This window comes from Medicago sativa, chromosome 2 (assembly GCF_051527215.1).
Source record: "Medicago sativa cultivar Bolivia chromosome 2, Bolivia_mono, whole genome shotgun sequence".
In the NCBI taxonomy this organism is placed as follows: Eukaryota; Viridiplantae; Streptophyta; class Magnoliopsida; order Fabales; family Fabaceae; genus Medicago; species Medicago sativa.
The window spans coordinates 32,194,324-32,209,300 of NC_140750.1; the positions used below are offsets into that span (position 1 = coordinate 32,194,324).

General features: G+C 33.1%; 1 protein-coding gene and 1 pseudogene across 1 annotated transcript; both read right to left on the reverse strand.

Annotated features, from left to right (window-relative positions):
- Positions 1-916: 916 nt before the first annotated feature.
- LOC146946301 (uncharacterized) lies at positions 917-3,280 on the reverse strand. Its single transcript, XM_085748188.1, has 7 exons — positions 3,234-3,280; positions 2,412-2,525; positions 2,278-2,332; positions 2,138-2,186; positions 1,906-1,988; positions 1,336-1,461; positions 917-1,039 (listed from the first exon to the last, which is right to left on the reverse strand). The coding sequence occupies exons 1-7, from the start codon at positions 3,278-3,280 to the stop codon at positions 974-976; spliced, it is 540 nt and encodes a 179-aa protein (XP_085604314.1). The 3' UTR covers positions 917-973.
- A 3,909-nt stretch (positions 3,281-7,189) lies between these two features.
- Positions 7,190-14,894, reverse strand: LOC146946302 (uncharacterized; annotated as a pseudogene).
- Positions 14,895-14,977: the final 83 nt, after the last annotated feature.

Below are 14,977 nucleotides of genomic sequence, written 5' to 3' on the forward strand. Positions count from 1 at the left end.
GTTTAGATTTATGTCATGATTATGTTAGGTTAGGCCTTGATGCGTAGATCGTATACTTGGCAATGCGGTCCTAGATTTTCCCCCTTGACCGCCATGACATGTATAGGAAGTGAAGCCTATAACAAGTAAGATAAGATTATGACGGTCCTAGTATGCACCACCGTCTAAGCATGCAAGTCCCCACACATGTATAATCAACCGTCAGGTTGTAAAGTAGACACGTGGTGACCGTAGGTTTCCCTTGAGGTTGCCTATAGCCTAGGATTAGGCGGAGCTCACTGAGACATTATGTCTCATCCCAATCCTTACTTGTTTCAGATATCAGGTTGGACGTCAAGGTAGTAGCCGGATGGATTTTTCAGCAAGAGCTCGTTCGTACCCGAAGCATGAAGACTATGGATCTCAAGGATGTAATTTATTTATTAGACATGATATGATGTATTGTTTTTGAACGAACGTGTTATGTTGTATATAAATTCATTCGAAGTTTTTTTTTTATTGTTGTATATTTTAATGTATCCAGTACTAAATAAAACGCACGTGCCAGACTTTCTAGATACGTCTGGTATGGGTGTTACACTAAGCTTCTTTTTTCTTTTCTTTTTCACTTTTTAGGTATATGTACCGAAAAAAATACAATGTAGTGTGGCACAAATTGTAAATAAATATGTCCCTTGACTATTGGTCAATTACCTCAATGAAATTAGTCTTTGTAGTTGTATAAATTTTTAAAATATCAAAACTTGATTTAACTAATAAAAGATTATGTTGATGTTCATTTAAAAATGTAATCATCATGTTAAATTAAATGTCTAATATTGATTAACAACTTAAATGCAGGGTGAAGATTCAAGTCCAGCCCAAATAAAAAAAAATTATACATTCTGATATGCTTCCTATCTTAAACTGTTTCTTGGCTCTAATTTTCATATGCTTCCTATCATAAACTGTTTCTTGGCTCCACCACAAAGTTTCAAGTAGGCTTCATGTGCAATAGATCTGCAATTGATTCTGGTCCAAACATCCTAACTAGCTCTTCCTGTTCAACCACCAAATCACACTCAAATTAGGAGCAATCTTGGAAAATAGAGCTTTGAGAAATTATCTTCTTCATAAACCAATATGAAAAGCTTTGAATAAATAATTGTCATCTAACAAGATTAACTTGGCTACATTCATGTTAGGTAACTTAGATAATTTGTTGCATTCAAGTTTATTTAAATGTTTCTCATACAAATATTAGAAAACAAAGATGGCCTTATTCTAATTGAACAAATATTTTCTCAAATCAGACAAGTATATATATCTTAATTTAATGAATGTTATAAGATTTACCTCAAGAGAATCGTTTTCATTGGTGAGCGCCAGACATTTCTCAGAAAGCTTAGCGAGCCTTTGTGTTAGGACGGAATTTTCTTCCTTAAGAGTGTCCCTCACTTTACATAGCTCTTCATATTCTTGCTGGCAAGGAACATATAATGAGAACGTCAAATGAAATAAATAGTTAAATAGATCATCATATCATAACATTCAATAATTTATTAAATAACATTAGAGTAAGGAGTTGAAAAAAAAAACTTTTTTGGACAGAACAATTACATCTAATAATCAAATATTTCTACAGATTATACAAAATTGCAGTTCAATCAAATTCTGATAAGCAATACTTCTACAGTGTAGCTATAGCTGCTAGCATATCACGGACAATAGTGATTTGTTTAAAAAATTTATTAGGGTATTGCTAAGACGCTGCCTATAACACGTTTGTATGAGAGAACATGTAAAGAGAGATTTTCCAAGTATGTGCACATCCTTCTGATTCAAAAGAGATTTTACAAGTTTAGCTAATCCAAAAAAAAAAAACTTTTCAAACATGCTACGAAAACGAACAATTTTTATAATTACCCAAAATTCAGCGTCAGAGTCAGATTCAGATTCATATTCAGAGACGACTTTCCCTAAATTCTGAGCCAGCCCAGATGGATTTTCTACAAAGAAACATGATGCAAGATTGTTAGCCACATGAACGGTAGTTCATGGTGTTTGGTACTAGCCATTCTGAACATTCAAATTATTGATCAAAATAAAACATGAATTTTTATTATATGATAGTCAAAAGAAAAATCCATAATCTTACCATCCTCAGAAATTATGATAGATTTCTGCTTCTTACTTAAAGGAGAATCCTGCCACAGAAAGGATGCAATTATACTTTTTTGCTGAACACGTTATATTCATCAAGCACATATTTATGTAAAAATTAATCGATAAACATACTTTGTTACTGTCATCTTGATCTCCATCTGTTGATCTCTTGCTTCGACTTGCTGCACTGCACACATAAAATTTTTTGTTCAGTCTTTGGGAAAATGCTATTAACAAGTTACCAGAGGAAAAAGAACAAACTGTACCTCATTGAGGTTCCATCCCTATCATTTTTCGGTGCAGCAGACTGGTTTGCATAGTCTCTGTATCTTTCTTCTTTCTCTCTATAATTGCTTTGTGTATTTCTTCTTTCTCTCTCTCTGTTTTATCCGCTGCATTTAGTTCTGAACATCACTTCAGAAGTAGAACTCTATCTGCTTCTGATCAGTGTTTTCAGTTTAGGAGAAAACAAAGAAAAAGCTAACACAATTCAACCCCCCCCCCCCCCCCCCCCCCCCCCGGCTCTCTTGTGTTTTTCTCACCTTCAGTTATGTATGTCCCATCCAATTCCTAAGCCGCCTTGGGAAGTTGTTAGTATGGATTTTTCCCTTGGATCACTTTGATCTCAACAATAGAAGGATTCTATAAACGATTTATATCAGAAGATTAATGGTGTTTTTTTTAGAACGAAGAAGAAATTCTAGACTCGAGGACGAGTCTCTTCCAACCCGGGGAGAATGATAGAGAATTATGGAGAATAATATAGAACATTATGGAACTTTTAAGATGTCGAAGAACTTTCAAGAATATTACAAAATAAAGTCATAGTGATTAGGATCATCTTAGCATCTCTGGAACTTTCTAGGCACATGAACTAGATATTAGAATCTCTAGATAGTTCTTGTAATTAAGTAGTAGCATTAAATGTTTCTAGATAATTCTAGTTTGTAATGTAGAGCCTTCCTAGAGTAGTATAAATAAGGCTCACCACCAAGTGTTTAGGCATACTCAAGATACTCAAGCCTTGAAGCATTCTAATAATATAAACTTTCTTTGAGAATATTAGAGAGTTTCTTTATTTTCTCTACCTTTCCTTTTGTCCGTGAGCCAGTTGAGATCTTATAGATGCATACATTTCTATATGACATTAATTAGACATTATTTTTTTTGAAACAATTAATTAATTAGACATTTATACAACAAAACTATAGTAATGCATATTGTGATTTATTGTAGGAAATGGAAAGGATCTTATCTCCGTGTACATATAAGAGAGTGTAAAATGGAGTGTCATAGTGATTGTTCTTAGATACAATAGCAGTCCAAAAACCAAACGCAACCCTGAACCATTTTTGATAGACACACCGACAACTCACTTTTTCTCGTTAATTGTCAAGGCGGCTTCTTTGCTGATCAGTTTGAGAACCTCGCAAACTCAAGACTGTAGTAGGCATACGTTTGGACTTACTTTTAGACTCATTTAGGATTGTTTCCCACAGAGGTTAAGTCATACTGTCATAGCCATATTAATGTTTGCAACATCTTCTTCAGTAACCTGCTTCGCAAACGGATAGATATCTAAGTGATGCATACCAATTAGTTGTGCTAGAAAGCAAGCAGAGTTGAGAATCAAAATTGTAAATGAAGAAAATTCTCTTATTTTCAGTAATTTTATTCGTAGAAAACTTAGAGCCTGTTTGAAACACTTCCCAAAAACTCTTTTTTAGTTTTTAAAAACTTGAAAATTAAAAACTTGTTTGCTAAACTATTTTTAGAATTACAGTTTTGGAAACTGTTTTGAATTTTTTAGTTTTGAGGACTAAAAAACTTAAACATGTAAAATGATAACTATTGTGAAAAGAGGACATGCATATTTCAAAAACTGAAAACAAAAACTATTTTAAACAGGCACTTAAGATCTTTGTTTTGTATAAAACTACATTGGCTTGACTATGTGTATTGTGGAAAGGCATAACACTGCATCTGGTAATGATGCACCTATTTTGTCACATTTTCTGCCCTATCTTTTGACCTCTTATTCTTCTATATTTCTGTTTATGCTTCAGATAAACTCATCCAACGCAACATCCTCATCTCCATAACACTTACTTCATTTTCGTATTGGTTTTTAACCGCCCAACATTTCGTACCATACAACATTGTCCGTCTCACTGTTGTCCACTAAAATTTTCCTTTCAATTTAAGCAGTACTTTCTTATTGCATAAAACACCTGAGACGCTTCTCCATTTCAACCAACCAACTTGAATACGATAGTTTATTCATTTATCCCTTTTATTTTATTTTATTTTAGGTTGAAAACATCTTTACAACTTGAGGAGAATTTCTTCAATTTCTTGATGGTTTTTTTAACAAGAAGATATGCAAAGCAGAGTTTAATAACTTGTTTGGTGCACATGATATGATATAAATAGGATATGATAACAAACGGGTTAAGGATATGATAGGAGAGTGGGAGAACAGACATTTATCATATCATGTGTTCGAGTAAGGAAACATGGATCGTAAACAAGAGTTGGGAAAAATTTGAAATGGTTATAAAAAATGGAAGCACACACATGGTAGATATGCAGAGAATGGGGTCGGTAGAATTGTTGCTGAAAATGGAGTCAATAGATTTGTGATTGTGTGTGAGTCGAAGGAGGTTGAAGGGTAAGGAATAGAAAGCGCACTTGATAGATTTATGTTATCAGGTTGCTAACCCACAAAAAACCAAGGATTAAATTTAAAAAGGATAGATATGATATGATTAGTACGTAATGGGTTAAAGTAATCATATCCTGTTGGTACATCAAACAACAAATATAGATAGGATATGATAGTTTTATCATACCCTATCTCTCTATCTTGCGCACCAAATGGGCCCTTAGTGTCCAAATGATTTCACAAAATGTTTAGGGAAGCTATTAGATAAAATTAAAAAAATGTTGTTTTTTTATTATTTAAGCATGGACCAAATGGTAGACAAAAGAAAACATGAAGGGGAAAACAAGTCTCTCTTCTGTGACTACAAATCATTCCAGGGAGAGGGATGAAGCAAAAGGTGATGAAATAGGAACAGAAGCAAAGGAAGTGTTGGTTGAGACTGTGGATAAGGTAAGAAAAGTTTACTTCAATACAATCTGCATCATCACTCATCATCTCTACGTTGGAAGAGATTGGTGAGAGAGTGAAGCTGAAAGTAAAGAAAAAGGCTGCATGTTTGTTGAAATTAGACGAACTTGATTAAAGTACTAAAGGAAATTTTGTCTATTGATGCTGAATTATTGCCTCACTTTTTATTCAAGCAAAAGAGCACAATAATAGTTTTTGATGAGGCCTGTAGTCAAAGCACAAGGTGCTCCTAGGCATAGTAGTTGTACTTTCATGTTTCTCATGTTTCTGCTAGGGTACTCTTATTGTTATTTAGACCTTAGTAAAATGGTCATGTTGTCTGATTCCACAGATTTAGATACTAGATAGAGCAATAGTAAGGTACTATTCTAATCATATCTACACGTTTCCCTTTATCACCTCATGACAATGTATCAATATTTGTTAGCAGTATTTGTAAGAGATATGTATGTTTCATTATGCACTAATTTTCTTTTGAAAAGCCAAATTATATTAAAGCTCGCAACGTCTAAAGACTAGAAGCTGGTGCAACAGGAATACAGATAACAAAAGCCAAGCGCATAAGGCAATACAGGCTACAAGTGAAAAAAAGAAACACCACCCCAAGGAACTCAGCTAGGTGCACACCCATGACAGTAGAGTAGTTACAATGACATACCGGCAACAAACAGTACCAACTGATGGCCAACAGCAGACCAGCCAGTTGGGCTGTTTGTGCGCCTTGCCGAAACCGAAGACCCCACCAAAAACTGATATCAAACAGACAGCAGAAAAAACAAAAACCTCCCCACCGAAATCACTTTAACGAGCCAAACACTCTTGGGTTCAAACACCACTCGTAAAACAAGCAACTTGCAATTTTCAATCTATTCATACACCAATGCAAAGAGAGCACCTTGACTTGCTCCACCATTTCATCAACCCCATAAACTTTGTTATTAAAACCCTTATCATTTCTCATCTTCCAAATAATCCAAATAACCGCGTGCCATATAACTCATGCCCCTTTCCTCAATTTCTTCGCACGCATCACACTCGACCAACAAATAAAATGAATTATCAAATTCGGAGGGGTAATAAAACTGAATTGCAACCAATTCATCACCTCCCTCCAAAATTGAGAAATAACATGACAATGAAGAAACAAATGCACACTCGATTCATCACAATTTCCACAAAAACTACACCTCTTAGAATCTTCAATTGCCAAAAGACTCCTCTTTGCAAGATTAAACTTAATATTGTATTGTGATTAATGTATTGTATTGTGTCATATGGCATGAAAACTACTTCATATTTCTGGAATTTAAATGAAACTAGCTATACATAGTCATATTTTCAAAAAGATAGATTTACTTAGGCTTAATTAATGATTTGGTCCCTTAAGTTATTTGTTGGTTACATTTTGGTCCCATAAGTCATTAACGTTACAATTTGGTCCCTTAAGTTATTTGTTGGTTACATCTTGGTCCCATAAGTTATTAACGTTACAATTTGGTCCCTTAACTTATTTTTTTGTTTCGTTTTGGTACCTTAACTCTTCCTCCGTCAACCACTCTGGTCCTTTATGTTATTAGAGTTAAGGTACAAAAACGAAACCAAAAAATAAGTTAAGAGACCAAAACGAAACCAAAAATTAAGTTAAGGGACCAAATGGTAACGTTAATAACTTATGGGACCAAAATGTAACTAACAAATAACTTAAGGGACCAAATTGTAACGTTAATAACTTATGGGACCAAAATGTAACCAACAAATAACTTAAGGGACCAAAATAGTAATTAAGCCATTTACTTACCTTAAGGATATCAATTTTTGTGATAAAATATTAAGATATATCTCTAAAACTGTATAAATTTTTAAAATCTCTAAAACTGCATTATATGTCTAATATTGATTAATAACTTAATGTTTTCTATCTTAAACTGTTTCTTGAATATGTTAAATGTATAATTTCTTGAATAGGTTCAAAATTCAAGTCCAGCCCAAATAAAAAAAATTATATATTCTGATATGCTTCCCATCTTAAACTGTATCTTGGCTCCACCACAAAAAGTTTCAAGTAGGATTCATATGCAATAGATCCGCAATTGATTCTGGTCCATACTCCTTAACGAGCTCTTCCTGTTCCACCACCAAATTACAATCAAATTAGCAACAATCTTGGAAAATAGAGCATTGAGAACCACAACACAATACGGAGAATTAACATCTTTATAAACCAATCTTGGAAAATAAATAATTGTCATTTAACAAGATGAACCTGGCTACATTCATGTTAGGTAACTTAGATTATTTGTTGCACTAGTTTATTAGAAAGTTTGTTACAAAGAGAGATCAATAGAATCGTTTACATTAATGGACATCTTATGATTTTTGGATTCATAAGAATCTTCTTAGTTTATTTAATTGTTTCTCATACAAATATTAGAAAACAAGATGGAATTTTTTTAATTGAAAAAAATATTTCTCAAATCAAACAAGTATCTTGTTTATTGAATGATATAAAATTGAACAAGTAAGAAAGGGAGTTAAAATGATTGACCTCAATAGAATCGTTTTCATTGGTGAGCTCGAGACATTTCTCTGTAAGCTCAGCGTTTGTGTTAGGACCAAATTTTCATCCTTAAGAGTGTTTATCTTTTGACATTGCTCTTCATATTCTTTCTGACAAGGCACAAATAATGATAACATCAAATGAAATACAAGTTAAAAAGATTATCAACCAAACACATCAGAAGTTAGATAATCAGATCATCTTTTTCTTTTTACATTTTAATCATATGTAACCAAACCATTTCCTATTTATAAATGTTGCAATGCACCGATCATGGTCATGTATGTACCTGTTTCTTTATCTTTGATCTTTGAGCTGATTTCCTGTTTGACAGTCTTTTTCTTTCTTTTCTTATTTCATCAACTTCCTGTCAAAAGAAATGCTACTAAATAGGAAATGCTAGACATTGTGCAAGAAATGCAACTAAACTTAGCAACATTAAGAAGGGTTTTACTTTCTGAAGTGTATTTACCATACATATTTAGCTATGAAAACACAAAAAACTTTATAATACCATATTTTTTAGTTGAGCATCAACATCAATGTCAGTGTCAGATTCCTTGACGACTGTCCACGAATTCTGAGCCATCCCAGATGGATTTTCTACAAAGAAACAAGATGCAAGACTGTTAGCCACGTGAACTGCAGTTCATGTGCTTTGTATTAGTCACCTTCTGAACATTCAAATTATAGATCAAATAAAGCATAAATTCTTATTATAAAATAATCAAAAGAAAAATTGAAATCTTACCATCACCAATAATCATGTTAGATCTCTTCTTCATACTTAAAGGAGAATCCTGCCAAAGAAACTATGTAATTAGACATTTTGCCGAAATTTTATATAACCCTACTAAAGAAAAATTTCAAAGCTTTAATAAACTATTCATTTCCTAAGTCTTCTAACTTATTAAGATAACAGTGGCAGAACACATTACATTCATCAACCACATTTATATAAAAATTAATCGATAAACATACTTTGTTACTATCATCTTGATCTGCATCTGTTGATCTCTTGCTTCCACTTGCTGCACTGCGCACATAAAGGATTTTGTTCAGGCCTTAGAAAAATGCTATTAACAAGTTTACCAGAAGAACAAGAACAAACTGTACCTCATTAAGGTTCCATCCCTATCATGTTTTGGTGCCGAAGACTGGTTTCCATATTTATTGGATTCCCCAGTCATTAAACTTAAAACAGGCTCTGAGTTTATAGTACCTAATTTGTTGAAATCTGGGTTTCTTTCGCGCACAATTCCTGAAAAAGCCTTTGCAGCATCCTGACCATTGTTATCAAAACCCCGACTTAAGTCCCAAAATCCTGGTTTTTGCGACTTTGTGTAGCTTCAACGACTCAAATCCATAGCAAAGTCCCAAAAATAGACAAAATCCTATCAAAATCGCACAAAATCGCACAAAATCGTGAAATCCATTCAAAATCGCAGGATTTTGATGGATTTTGAAGGATTTTGTTCATTTTTTGATAAGGGTTAATTTTTGACACAGTTCGTAAATTGACCCGATTTGAATCCATGACCCGTTCTATAAATACCCAAAAGGCTAAAAAATTTCATTCTTTCACTTCCCCCACATTTATGTATATGTATTTTGTGGACTTTGAACTTTAGTCATTTATGACTATATGCAATTTATAACATATATTTAACATTATTTTTGTTTTGGTACAATCCTCGATTTTGATTGCGATTTTACGAGTCCCGACTTTGCTATCTTACATCGATTCTACAAAAGTCCTTGAGTAAAATCCTTCGATTTTGATTGCGATTTTACGAGTCCCGATTTTGCTACTCCCTTTCGACTTGAAGTAAAGTCCCGATTTTGATAACCTTGATCCTGACCAAAATGCATAAACATTTGTATATGAATATACAAACTCATACACAATTAAGTATGTAAGTTTCTCTAAGATGAAGAAACGCTCATTGAATCATTTCGCTAGTAATTCTTAAGTACCCCAACCCCTAAAAAAATATGAAAATTCCACTAAATCCGCTAAATATATACCAACTATAGTTTCGTAGAAATTATGATAGAAAAAATAAATGAATGAAGTGCAATGAATATATCAATTGAAAGGTACCTTTGCTACACGAGGATTATAGGAGAGCTCTGTGGGATCATGTAGAGCATCAAATTGAAGTAGTGCGTTATTTACCTACACCACCATACAAAAAAGAGTATGAAAACCAACCTAAAAACCAGGTAGGGATCCTTTTGTCGTAGTTTAAAATCCAGCTGGCCATACAAAGCAGTAATATATGAAAACCAGCCTAAAAACCTGCATAGTTGTCTCCCAATGTGTTAGAGAGAAAAATCAAAGTAAAATAGATCATATCAGCTATAAGCAGTCTGCACATCAAGAAAATTAGTTAAGATAGACATAACATGATTTACTGACATCTTGCTGCGCCGAGATATTGTAAGGTCTGCCAAATGGATTGGATTCTTTCTTCTCCATTGAGAAACTTGCGAATACCGTAGCTTCCTGGAGAAATATTAAAATTGAATAGACATTAAAAAATAATATCTGTAATTAATTATACACTTCATCTTCCACCAATCAAACACAATGTAATTTAAATCCTGTATTCAATTACACAATCCACTATCTACAAGGAAACCCTAAAAAATATCATAATCCTACTCCAATTGAAACTGAATTTTTAAAGATATAAAACATATACTTCTTCAAAAAAAAAAAAAAGAAAGATATAAAACGTATACATAATGAGTACTGCATAGTCACGAATTTTTCCAAAAAAAAATTAAATCTGCTACTATTTTCTTAAATCTTAAATACCCGATTCAACTTGAAAAGGTACTGGTAATCCGGTGTTCGTCTCTGATGAAAGTAAAATCTAACTAAGAGTTGTTTTCGGTCAGAATGTAAGTAGAGTCTTACAAATAATTGTTACAGACAGGTTGCAACTTGACATCAATCAATAACAATAAGGAAAATAAACCAAAAACTATAACACATAATAATAGAAAAGCAAACAGAATATAAAATAAAAAGGTTGTGAATTACCAGAAGCAAAAGTGAAGTAGTTGGCAAAAGTGAAGGGAACAAACGGTGAGAGAATGTTTCTAGGAGAAGAGAAATCCTTCTGACTTTGTAGGTAATGTAAAAGAACAAAACTTAGGTGCATTTTTTATGTGCTTTTCTATTAGGGCTGGACAAAATTTGTGAAACCAGCCCAAGACACCTGAACTGCATGGCCCGTTACGAGTCATTCAGGTCTATAGAATAAAATTAGCCCAACGGGTTGGCAAAAGTTTTCGGATGCGCAAATCCACCTCAAAGAAAACCGAACCCAACTGCATAATGATTAATAGTATAGAAGTTCTATTTAGACCCTTCAAAGTCTTTTAGGTCTTCTAAACCATTCACCATAGAATTTTATGTGGCGAAGAAAAGAGAAATTGTTGTGGCGTCAAATTCAACACCCTCAATTTTGAGCTTGAAAAAATTAAAACTAAAATTGATCCATGGCATTTTTTTATAGAGACAAATTTGTTCTTGTATTACAATGAATCATATTATTATTTTTTTCTACCTAATAAAAAATTAAGAGACTAATTTGAATTTTATTTTTGCCAAAAAAATATTTGGAATGTCAAAATATTATAAACCACCAAAATAGTTGTCTGTTTTATCATTTTTCAAGAATGTTAGGCGCTTTTCCCTCTAAAAAAAAAAAGATTGTTCGCCTCTTTCTACCATCCTAGCATATGCTACGGCGTAGATATCTTTGAGAACCTAGTTTTTCCTTTGTTTTTGTCCTTATTTTCCCTTGATCAATAAAAGGATCTTCACTATTTTATTTATCTACAAAGTTTCTTAACATGAGTTATACTATGACACACTCTCTAACACACTCCTTCCAACACACTCTCTTGTTGGTTGAATTTTAACTAGGTCCCAGTAAATTGACGTGGAGCCTTCATGATTTAGTGGGATCCATTTAAATTTCAACTAATTAGAGAGAGTGTGTTAGAAAATGTGTTGATAGCACTACTCTTCGCAACGAATCGTCATTGTTGGACCGATACGAAATTATCACAGAAACAGTTGGCAAACGAAATTTCATCACTGCATGTTTATTAACGTGATTCTGGTTTGGTGTTATTATAACTCAATAGATTTAGTTAAATCATAAAACATTTTCTAAATTATTTTTTTGGTGTTAACCTCCGCTACCCGTGGAAAAGGCGCCCTGTTGAGTTCCGCTGGGAGGTAAGTAACCTCGCCAAGAATCGTTTCATCCAGAAATCGAATTCATGTTCTCATGAATAGTTGGTCCTTTATTGGGGCTCACTAACCGCTTAAGACTAATTACTTCGTTATAAACAAAAAAATTTATGACTTGTCATTTTCCATAATACAATATTCCATGTTAAAAAAAATTAAAACTTTTTCAACCAAATACTCTTATTCCTTCAAAAAATTAAAAATTATAATGTTTGTAACCAAATTTTTTGTAACTTTTTTTTTTCACTTTAATTGTATTAGTTATAATTTTATATTTTATATTCAATTAAATCATTGAGTTTAATCGTAATTTTAAATTTTGAATCAAATCGAACTATATAAGTATAGATAGATGGAGAGAAAGATAGAGAAGTTATTTGTGATATTCTTTTGTATGTACACTTTTATATTATAATAAGCCCACTTTATAGGGAGACGCAAGGATATAATATGAGCCAATAAACTATCCAATAACTAATAGATTTCCACTTACAATAGTTATAACACTCCTATATGAAATGTTCATCGAACATATGTTTCATTAAAATCTTACAGAAAAATCTCGTTGAAAAAAATTAGTGAAGGAAAACGGGTCACAATTCAATCATACAAAAAACTTACACTCAAACTATCCGCATTCAGAGAAAAACATACACAATGTATAAATTTGTGTACCAATTTACATTCAATCAATGCAATTTATGTTTATTTCTTTAAATTCTATTGCAATTTACTTGTTTTGTTCAAGCAATTTACTTGTTTCCTTTGAAGATAACTTCGACGGGTTCAACCTTTGTTGGATTCGACGGTTATATTCATATTCTGCATAACAATATCCAGAGCATTCATCATTTCCTGGAAAATAAGAAACACAATATGTCCCAAAGATTTACTGGTTGATCTTGCAAGTAACTAATATTAAACCAGGAGGGGGGGGGGGGGGGGGGGGTGTTTAAGAGTTAAAGATGTGAGGTTGATGAATTTGAGTCTTCTAACAAAATGGCGATGGCGGTTGATCCAAGATGGTAATCCACTTTGGAAGAATATTTTGGAAGACAGATACGAGCCTAGGATAGGATATGGCGGAAGTGTCATGGTCACAATATACATCTAGGTGGTGGCAGGAGTTAATGTCTTTAGAGGAGGTGGGGGGCTCAAATTGGTTCAAAAAAAGGGTAGTGAGAAAATTGGGAAACAGAATGAAAGCTAGTTTTTGGATGGATATTTGGTTGGGAGATTCACCTCTTCATGTGATGTTTTCACACCTTTATTCAATCTCAAACCAAAAAGAAGCAACGGTGGGAGATGGTATTGTGTATTCGAGCCTAACATGACGTAGGCGTCCTTCTGATCGGGAGAGAGATAAATAGGTGTTGCGGCCTAAAGTGGCTGACACAAAATTCATCATGCCGTAACGCCATAGCACCCACATAGTGGAAATTTGACAACATTTTCTAAGTTAAGGATTTAGACCAATGTGGTTGTTTTGGCTATGGAATGCGAAGTGGTAGAATCCATTTTACATATTTTTGTCTCTAGGTTCTTGATTGATAAATCTAGGTTGTGTTGTGTGTGGTTCCAAACATATGGATATGGATTACAATGATTTAGTTGCTAGATTTCTTGAAGAAATGTTTGCAACTAAAAACTTTTCACGGCTTTAATTATTGTAAACAAACTCGAACTGCAACGAAATCCCATTCTCACAACTATGAAACTCACTCAAACTCTTCATTGCAAAGCCCAAAACTGGTCGGTGAAAACCTTTCCATCGCTTAAGACATAAAGGAATCCATCACTTACTGTGAGAACCTAAATATTCTGTATGCTGGTTCATTTGTTTTTAGTATTGCTACTATTTGTGTTTAAATACTATTAATATAGTTAGCTTTGTTTAGTTTGTAAGCATAAATTAACAATAGTAGTTTAGAGTGTTAGTTAAATAACCAGCTAGCTAGGTTGGTTTATTTTCAGTGATATCATCAACATATCAATGGTATTGCTCTTCACTTTGTTCATCACATATTACTCCATTGTTATTCTTTATATTTTTTTAAAATAATAATGTTTCTCTTTCTTTTAGATTAACTGAAACAAGATTACAGATACATACTGATACTTCTATTCCATTTTTTTTCATGCATCCCCTTGTTTCTTTTAGAAACTCACGATTGGATTGAAAGGACTCTCTCAAATTAATGGTTATCAGTATGATAGAAACACCTTCAACTCACTTTTTCCTATTAATTGTCAAGACGGCTTCTTTGCTGATCAGCTTGAGAACCTAGCAAACTCATCTGATAGACACACCCACAACTCACTATCTCCTTTGTTTTCTGAGGTGTTTTTTATTTTATTATATTTTGATTGTCTATTGATTTTTTAAATTTATGGTTATCATGCACTATTTAGGGTAACTCACTATAACTTTCTTAGGTAAGCAAAGGGAATCGTTTATGTCTAATGTTTTTCCCTTTTCTTGGGTTTGAAATGTCTAATGTTTTTCCCTTTTCTAGGGTCTGAAGGTACTAGAAGCAGCTCACACTTGTTTGTTCCAAGAGAAGTGCACTGCAATACGCATGCGTTTAGATTTTTAGACTCATTTATGATTGTTTCCCAAAAAAAGACACTTTTATTGTCTTATATTCTTTAATATGCTCAACCAGAGGTTAAGTCATACTGTCATAGACATATTAATGTTTGCAACAACTTCTTCAATAACCTGCTTCGCACACCGGATAACTATCTGTAAGTACCATGACACTGTTATTTTTAATTCCCATTTTTAGGGACTTATCATATCTAATTTATTCAGTTTCTTGATGGTTTATTACATGAAGATAAGCAAAGCAGAGTTTAAGTGTCC